General features: G+C 41.5%; 1 protein-coding gene across 2 annotated transcripts in view; it reads right to left on the minus strand.

Moving 5' to 3' along the window:
• The window catches only part of LOC140718762 (uncharacterized), an 80,419-nt gene extending 70,377 nt beyond the window's left edge, over nucleotides 1–10,042 (minus strand). The window contains exon 1 of one of the 2 annotated variants that reach the window (XM_073032881.1): nucleotides 9,971–10,042. In XM_073032881.1, the coding sequence (XP_072888982.1) occupies nucleotides 9,971–9,997 (27 nt within the window). In that variant the 5' untranslated portion in view covers nucleotides 9,998–10,042. The remainder of the gene's footprint in view (nucleotides 1–9,970) is intronic. The other variant, XM_073032880.1, reaches the window with a different exon arrangement.
• Between the last annotated feature and the right edge of the window lie 249 nt (nucleotides 10,043–10,291).

Raw genomic sequence — 10,291 nt, forward strand, 5'->3', positions numbered from 1 at the left:
ATGAAACCAGGTGAGATAGAAGGCAGATGGGTGGGTAGGGAAGACGAAGTGAGAAGCTGGGAGGTAATAGATGTAAAACATAAAAGGCTGAAGAAGAAATCTGAAGAAGACAATGGACTACGGGAGAAAAGGAAGCAGGAGGGGCACCTGAGGGAGGTGATGGGCAGGTAGGGAGAAGGGAAGGAGTAAGAGGGGAGCCAGAATGAGGAATTTAAAAAGAGTGAAGGGGAAAGGTGAAAATTACTGGAAATTAGAGAAATCAATGTTAAAGATAAATGAAATTCTTTGGCTAAAGAATCCCAAATAAGCACATACTTCCTTTCCATCAAAATTGCCTACTGGACAATGAATGCTTTAAAAACTGAATATCTTTAAAAACATGTACTGTTCCTCAGAATCCCAGTACCCATGCTTATCATATCTTAACACAATCCAAAATATGTTTCTTATCAATTTTAAAGACATGTATTGATACGAGTTGCCACATAATCATTTTACTTTTTCTTTAACATGTGGTTGACCTTAATCCTGAAATGGGCACTGTATTGCAAAGTAGATGTTCACCAGACATTTTACCCTGTTTAGACTGCCACAAGAGTCTGTCACTGTATATCCTGCTGTCACACCTGCACCATGCACATGTGCTCTATCACAAAGAGATGGGGCAGGAGTGAAGTCACTGTTACCAACACGCACAAAATGCTAGAGGAACTCAGCAAGTCAGGCAGCATCTATGGAGAGGAATAAACAGTCGACGTTTTGAGCTGAGCCACTTCATCAGGATAGATGAAGGGTCTCAGCCCAAAACATCAGCTCTTTATTCCTCTCCACAGATGTTGCCTGACCTCCTGAGGTTTTCCAGCATTTTCTGTGTTAGTCTGGATTTCCAGCATCTGTAGAATCTGCAAAACTCCTTTTTAAGCTAATCAGTGGAAAATGACTTAACATCACCTTGTTTAGGGCTTTATTCAGTCTCGCTCTTGAAGTTTGTAACTGCAGTTAAGTTTCTTCAGGTTAAACGGTTAAGTCTCAAACATAATTCTGGCCTGAAGTTCAAATGAGTTTCAATGTATAACATCCATGAGCTCACACAAAAATCTGAGTTTAACATCAGCTAAACTTGAAGGACAAGGCAGAGTTTTCATCTGCCAAGTTCATCTTTTTTAAAAAATATTATTTATTTATTAAATTTTAGAGATTACAAAGAATAAATGTGATAAAATAGTGAGAAAAATGATATTAACCCTCCCCCGTCCCCTTAACCCTTATCTAAAAAAAGAAAGAAAAGAAAGATTGCCTGGATATCGGAGGATCCCCACATGCTCCATGGAGTTCAAAATAATTTTGATATTTATTTTCACTTTCCCCAATTACTATAATTTTATCTTCAAAGGACCTATGTATCTAATCCTATCTTTTGTAAGTATGGGGACCAAATTTTCAAAAATATATCATATTCATTTCTTAGATTATACGTAATTTTTTCAAGTGGAATACAACTATGTATTTCATTATTCCAACGATCCATAGTTAAATTTAAATCAGATTTCCAAGTAACTGCGATAACTTTTTTGGCTACTGCCAAAGCAATTTTTATAAATTTTTTCTGATACTTATTCAATTTAAATTTTGCCAAGTTCATCTTGGGCTTATTTCAACCAAATATATTTTGACCGTATAAAAGAGTGCATAACTGCTACAAATATCTCTGTCTACTGAACCAATGGCTGCCCTGGCACTTACCCATACTTTATGCTTTAACAACCACATCGGCAGTAACCCAAACCAAATCTCTTCAAGTCCATCACTCACGTTCTACCTCAGATTGTTCAGGGATGAGGAATGTACTTCATCATTCAGGGCTCAAACAGCCATGAAAGTCGATGAAGTCACAAATATCCACACAAAGGCTCATTGTCCATTGGCGTGCTGCCATCAATACCAAAGGCAACCAACGTACAGTACCTGGTGCTTCAGCCCCAGTTATTCGATGACCCGAATTGAATTCTGCAAAGCTAGAAAAGCATTTTAACTGAAATCAACATCTTTCTTTAATGCTATTTTAATGGCCTTTATCATCCCTTTCAGATACATTGAGTCAACCAGACCCCTCAGCCCAGCATGTCAATACCGATCATCAATTCCCTACATGGTCCTCTATTTACTGACAATTGGTCCATAGCCTTTTGCCCATTGCAATTAATATAGAACAATACAGGTCTTTCAGCCCACAATGTTGTGCCAACCTTTTAACCTATTCCAAGATCAATCTAACTCAGAAGTTCTCAACCTGGGATCCCCTACTTAATGGTATTGGTCCATGGCATAAAAAGCATTGCGATCCCCTGAGTCCTCCATTGCAGCCCTCTAGTTTTCAGTCATCCATGTACCCTAAGGATCTTCTAAGTACCTCTAATTATCAACCTCTACCATGACCCTTGGTAGCATGCTGTACCCACCCACCACTCTAATAAAAACTACATCTGTTATAGCCCCTATGCATTCCTCCAATCATTGTAAAATTACACTCTCTCATATTAGCCACTTCCACCCTTGGAAAGATGTGCTGGCTGTCCACTCTATCCATGGTACAGGTGTCCCCCTCCCCCCTTTACAAAGGTAGAGTGTTCCTATGAAACCTTTCTTAAGCCAAAATGGTGTAAAGCGAAGAACCATTAATTTATATGGGAAAAAATTTCGTAAAAGCAAAAATCCTCTTTGTAATGCGAAAACAGGTAACGAATGTAGGTCTTTTGTAAAAGCAAAGTGGCGTAAAGAAAACATTCATAAAGCGGGGGACACCTGTACTTACCATCTTCTACATCTCTCTCAAGTCACTGCTCATGCTCCATCACCCCAAAGAAAAAAACCCAAGCTCGCTCAATCTTTCCTTATGTCATTCTCTAATCTTGACAGCATCCTGGTAAATCTCCTCTGTACCCTCTCTAAAACTTATGCATTCTTCCTCTGATGAGGTGACCAGAACTGGAAACAAAACTCTGAGTATAGTCTTACTAGAGCTTTATAGAGGCAATTGTTTTGGGGAAGACACTTCAAGTATGGAGGTATGAATGCATAGGTTTGGAAAAAGCTATAGAAGTTGGTAGACTCAGCTCCATTATGGGTACTAGCCTGCCTATCATTGAGGACATCTTCAAGAGGTGGTATTGCCAAGAAGATGGCATTTGTCATCAGGGACCTCATCACCCAGGACATGTCCTCTTCTCATTGCTACCATCAGGGATGAGGTACAGGAGCCTGAAGACACACACATAATGTTTTAGGAACAGCTTCTTCCAATCTGCTATCATATTTCCGAATACTACCTCACATTTGCACTACGTCTTTTTTCAATAGTTCTTAATGTAACAGCCATTTTTACGTATTGCACTGTACTGCTGCCACAATACAAGTTTGATGACATTTGTCGGTGATAATAAACAAGATTCTGATGTACTTATCTAGCAACTACTTAAATATTGTGAATACCCACTTCTCCCACCATCCACACAGTGCATTGTCCTTCTCCCACCATCCACACAGTGCATTATCCTTCTCCCACCATCCACACAGTGCGTTGTCCTTCTCCCACCATCCACACAGTGCATTATCCTTCTCCCACCATCCACACAGTGCATTATCCTTCTCCCACCATCCACACAGTGCATTATCCTTCTCCCACCATCCACACAGTGCATTGTCCTTCTCCCACCATCCACACAGTGCATTGTCCTTCTCCCACCATCCACACAGTGCGTTATCCTTCTCCCACCATCCACACAGTGCGTTATCCTTCTCCCACCATCCACACAGTGTATTATCCTTCTCCCACCATCCACACAGTGCATTATCCTTCTCCCACCATCCACACAGTGCGTTATCCTTCTCCCACCATCCAAACAGTGCATTGTCCTTCTCCCACCATCCACACAGTGCATTGTCCTTCTCCCACCATCCACACAGTGCGTTATCCTTCTCCCACCATCCACACAGTGCGTTATCCTTCTCCCACCATCCACACAGTGCATTGTCCATCTCCCACCATCCACACAGTGCGTTATCCTTCTCCCACCATCCACACATGCGTTATCCTTCTCCCACCATCCACACAGTGCGTTATCCTTCTCCCACCATCCACACAGTGCGTTATCCTTCTCCCACCATCCACACAGTGCGTTATCCTTCTCCCACCATCCACACAGTGCGTTATCCTTCTCCCACCATCCACACAGTGCGTTATCCTTCTCCCACCATCCACACAGTGCGTTATCCTTCTCCCACCATCCACACAGTGCGTTATCCTTCTCCCACCATCCACACAGTGCGTTATCCTTCTCCCACCATCCACACAGTGCGTTATCCTTCTCCCACCATCCACACAGTGCGTTATCCTTCTCCCACCATCCACACAGTGCGTTATCCTTCTCCCACCATCCACACAGTGCATTATCCTTCTCCCACCATCCACACAGTGCGTTATCCTTCTCCCACCATCCACACAGTGCGTTATCCTTCTCCCACCATCCAAACAGTGCGTTGTCCTTCTCCCACCATCCACACAGTGCATTGTCCTTCTCCCACCATCCACACAGTGCGTTATCCTTCTCTCACCATCCACACAGTGCGTTATCCTTCTCCCACCATCCACACAGTGCATTATCCTTCTCCCACCATCCACACAGTGCGTTATCCTTCTCCCACCATCCACACAGTGCATTATCCTTCTCCCACCATCCACACAGTGCGTTATCCTTCTCCCACCATCCACACAGTGCATTGTCCTTCTCCCACCATCCACACAGTGCGTTATCCTTCTCCCACCATCCACACAGTGCATTCCAGATTCCAGCTGCTCTCTGACTTCAAAATTCTTCTTTAGATCCCCCTTAAACTTCTTCCTTCTTACCCTCAGCTGATATTCGCTAGTTTTTAACTACTGTGCTGTCATTTTATCTAATCAGAAGACAAGAAAAAAAACACTTTGTTCATAGTGCACAAAATCACCAAGGTAGAATGAACAGGTGGCATGGTAGCATAGCGCTCAGCTTAACTCTATTACGGCACCACTAACCTGAGTCCAATTCTACCACTTTCTGTAGGAATTTTCTCCAAGAGAACCTCAACCTTGTCAGAGTTTGATAGAGGACCATAACCTTATTGTGGCTTGCATGCCTCAATGACCCAGAGCTCTATGTTGGCTGGAGTCAGGGCTTTATGTTTTGGCTCTACATAGAGTCACCAATGCCAGACAGGTTAAAGAGTAGAGTGCAGACTAAGAGTAGTCCTCCAGTCCTCCAGGTCTGGTGGTTCATCTCAGAGCTATCAACCCTGACTGGTAAAATAAACCTGTTACAGAAACAGCAACGAAGAGTCCTTCTACATCTGAGTGTGGCGGTATTCCTTAGTCTCCACCCAGAATTGCATGGCTGACAGTGAAAACCAAAAGCAAGCTTCTGACATGATGAAGGAACACCACCAGAAATGGAGGACCTTCACTGCTGCCCTAAATGCCAGCGGTGTAACAGGCAGTTTACTATAAGGAGTTTGTACATTCTCCACATGACCACGTGGGTTTCCTCCAGGTACTCCAGTTTCCTCTCAGGTTCCAAAGACATATGGATTAGCAGGTTAATTGGTCACTCGGGTGTCATTGGGTGGTGTGGGCTCACTGGGCCAGAAGGGCCAGTTACTGTGCTGAATCTCTAAATAAGTAAAAAATAAAAGCTAAGGCATAATTAAATCATGACAAGCTATCGGCAGAAGTATAGCTTGGGTTTCAAACTCCACAGAATCTAGAAATAGTGTGGAAGTGTGGGTTAATTTTGCAAAGAGGATTGCAGGGAAAGGATATTTTTTAAATTTATTGATTGATATACAGTGCGGAATAAGCCCTTGGGGCCCATCAAGCCACACCACTTAGTGAGCCACCTAGTTAACCCAAACCTACTTACAATGTCAAAGACAAAGTAAAATTTATTATCAGAGTATATATACGTCTCCATGTACATCTCTGATATTCTTTTGCCTGTGGAAGTACTTCGCAAATCTATAGAAGAGTAAATGTAAACAGGATCAATGAACAACAAACTATGCAAATACAATAAATAACAAGAGCATGAAATAACAAGATAAAGAGTCCCTAAAGCGAGATCACTGGTTGTGGGAACACCAGAAATAGAATTAGTGTACTTATCCTCTTTTGTTTAAGAGCCTGATGGTTTTGGGGTAGTAACTGTTCTTGAACCTGCAGGTGCGAGTCCTGAGGCTCTTGTACCTTACACCTGATGGCAGTAATAACCAATTAAACTACCCATGGATACATCTTTGGACTGTGGGAAGAAACAGAAGCATATGGAGGAAGTCCATACTGTCATGTAGAGAACATGCATTTTTCGATATTAAACAGAACCATTTGAAAGTACAAACTCCTTACAGACAGCAGCGGGGACTGAATCCAGGTAGCCTGTACTGAAAAGCTTTGTGCTAACCACTGCACTAACACTGCAGTTTACAAATGGAAAGAAAAATTAAGAACTCTCAGTATTGCAATGTTAGTGAAGTTGTGATACAGATGAGCAAGGGAGAGGAATGGGCCAATATTAAAAACATATTCCTGGACCAATAGAATAATACCAAACAAGGTAGAAATCAATGAGTTTGGAATTAATGTTGATCAATTTTGCTGAATGATTCAGAATGAAGTCATCTGTTGGAAAGAGAAGCAGTAATGGAGAAGCTCAAGTCCATAACTGCAATTTTTACTACAGTGGCGAACTCTACAACCCAAATTCTAATCCTGTTGAAAATAACCTATTACATGCTCTCAATGGCAAGCAGGTTTAAAGACCAGAGTATGGGTGTAAGGCAAATTTTCCAGAATGCCAATAATCAAAAAGATATATTCTCTTTATATCAGTCAACATTTTGTAGCAATTCAGTTCCTTAGTCCATGATTGCTTTGAGCTCTGTAATATTCATAGTGATTGGAATTAATGGGAATAATTAAAGCGTCAATGAATTCTATATCATTTCTGTTTCATAATGTGTACTTTAATTGCATACCACAAATATTTTACAAGGTTTTTGTTTCAGAATGAGTTTTGAAAATTAAAATGTGTATGATACATTTACAGTTTAGGTTCAAACGTATTCAGAGAAACATTTTAACTAGACAGTAATATCTGCTGAAACTGCAATCTGAAATTTACAAGAGGTTACAAATGTCTAGATTGATCGTTTTGACATGCCCAGAATTACTAGCTGCATTTCCGACTTAGAGCAGTGTATATAATATGTATGAGTGGGCAGATTAACAGCATCATAAATGATCATTAGTTCTGGACTGTCTGCAGTCCCATGAGAAATCTGATAAAACTTCACAGAGCAGCTTAACCTCATTTCACACCAAATAACATGTTTCATCTTTATCCGTTTGATCTTCATTTGTTATCCTCAGTAAACAAGAGTACAATATAACAATATTATTATTGATTTTGCAATCACTCAAGTATGGTAGAACAACAATGATTTCATTTATGTAATGCTTTCAAACATGGCAAAGGTAATTATCAGGAGAGTTTGACAAATGAAAATTGATGCTAAATCACGTATCTAAACTTTAGGAGAGGTGATCAAAGAGGTGAGTTTTAAGGATCACCTTAAAGCAAGGGTTCCTAACCTGGGGTCCACAGACCTCTCAGTAAATGATAGGGGTCCATGGCATAAAAAAAGTTTGGGAATCCCTAACTTAAAGGAAAAAGAAAGATTGGAGAGGCAGAGGGTATTCCAGGACAAAAGGCAATGGTAAACTTGTTTACTGTTGTCACTAAAGGACATCTGAACTGCCATCAGTTTTGTCTTGCATTTCAACTGCTGTCAGGCTCTTTTGGGTTATGTAGGACAAACCAAAGTACAAGACAGGACAATCTAAACTTGAGTAATGAAATGCATCTCATGGCTCAATTCAAACAAAAATTCCATTCATTTTCCTGGCCAACATTTATCTCTTAACCAATGCCAACCAGCAGATGTCTAATCACATTCTCAGAGCTAATTGTGAACTCTTGCTGTACAGAAGTCGACCTCTATACTTCATTATATTACCATAGTTAAGGAAGACAGGACCAATTAAAGAACCTTTTACAGGACACCTCTCCATTGAATGTCCTCTCTATTGCTTATCTTTGCCTACACTGGGCAATGTCTTGTCCAAATTTGGCCTTTCACATTTCCTAATATGGGCATTTCAATTCCCTCCTGAAAGCCCTGGTTTCTATAAACTTCAGATGATTTAAAAATCTGTTGCCAAACCACGTTTCCAGAACTGGTCTCACACCCCCTGAAATCAGGTGCACTTACAGTCATTGAGCAGAAGAATGCCTGACCATGAAAAGGAAATTGTTGGCTCGGAGACAAATCACCTTTGAGAAGATTGCAGAAGTTTCACCGATAGAAGAGAACAGAGGCTAAAGAGTTAGAAAACCAACAAGTGAAGGATTAAAATGAGAGGTCATTTCAGTTTTCATTCATTTATACCTTGGAGTAAAACTATGTCCACATATTTTGGGAGCCAGAACAAAATATAAAGTAAAATTTACATTTGGAGAGCAAATGCAGAAGTCCAGTGGTTGCAGAGGATTTGAAATCCAGGTGTCCATCCTGCAAAGTTTCAGATCTAACATCATGAGGACATCTGGGAACTTTCCCATTGTATGTCACAAAGAACTATAAAGACACATACCCCAACTGAGAGCAGGCAACTATAATACTGGGTGTGGGAACACAGCTTGGGAAAGAGACAGCCTGGAGTTAGTTTCTGGAGTCTTGCTACTATCTTTTTTAATAACCTGCCTGAAAATTTATTCTAATTTGTAGCACTAACCTGACTTCTTGCTAGGATCGGGCTGAAGGAATTTACCTGAATGCCAAAATGTGACCTGTTTCACCAGCCTGGTAAAAGCACACATTCATTTCATATTTTGGAATTGGGCGATCATTGACACATGTACCGAGATACAGTGAAGAACTTGTCTTGCATACAGTTCATACAGATCAAAACACTACACAGTGCATTGACATAGAACAAGGTAAAACAATAACAGAATGCAGAATAAAGTGCATCAGCTACAGAGAAAGTGCAGTGCAGGTAAATAATAAAGTGCAAGATCATATCAAAGTAGATTATGAGGTCAAGAGTCCATCTTATCATACTAAGGAACTGCTCAATAGTTTACAGCTACTAGGTAGAATCTATCCCTGAGACTGGTGGCATGTGTTTTTGGGCTTTTGGACCTTCTACCTGATGGAAGAGGGGAGAAGAGTATGTCCAAGATGGGTGAGGTCTTCTATTATGCTGATTGTTTCCCCAGAAGTATAGATAGAGATTTTTCTCACATTTCTTAGCACAGGCCATTCAGCCCATCAAATTGTCCAGCTCTCAGAGAGCTCCTATCTGTCCCATTACCCTATATATCCTTTTAACCAATTCTATCTCATACCTGTGTCAACTCCAACAGGATTTCCTATACTACACCTATCCTGGGATAATTCACAGTATCTATATGGCCTACCGACCAGCACATCATTGGGAAACTGGAGCACTGACAGAAACCTACACCATCATAGGGAGAACATACAGAGAGCACTGGAGGTGAAGATCAAACCTCAGTCACTGGAGTTGGGAGGCCGTAGTGTTAATGTGTACAGTACCATCTTCACTATAGGGTCTTACAATACAGAAACATGTCCTTACACTCAACTCTCCCAGGCTCTCCAAGTTAGATCCATTTGCCTACAATATGGCACAGAAGACCATTCAGCCCATCAAGTCTGTGTCAATAAAACAATCTGCATCATCCCCATACTCTCTTCCTTGCTCTCTAACTTATTCCCTCTCAAGGATGTCAAAGAAACAGGAAATCAGGCATGGTTTTAAGACCACAGTTAGGAAGTGCGGAACCAGGTCACCTACCTCGCACCGCCAGGTAAGTGAGCGCATAGAGGGAGAGGGAGCAGAAGGCCATCACTCCTGCCTTTCTGCCACACATGGCGTGTTATTATTTTTTTCTCTCTCACCTGTGGTCTTGGGAGCGACCTCGCGTGCGCGCGCGTCACAATCCGTCCACGCGGCCGTCATGCGCGTGCGCACTCGCCCGGCCGGGCGCACCTAGTGCCAATTGCACACCTGGGGACGGGTCAACCGGGAAATCAAACAAGTAAAGGTTTTATTTCACACACTTTCACTCGATGTGTGTTCTCTGCATCTTCCTTGGGTTCGTTTTTTTAAAAAAAA

Source organism: Hemitrygon akajei, chromosome 30 (genome assembly GCF_048418815.1).
Source record: "Hemitrygon akajei chromosome 30, sHemAka1.3, whole genome shotgun sequence".
NCBI classification, from domain to species: Eukaryota; Metazoa; Chordata; class Chondrichthyes; order Myliobatiformes; family Dasyatidae; genus Hemitrygon; species Hemitrygon akajei.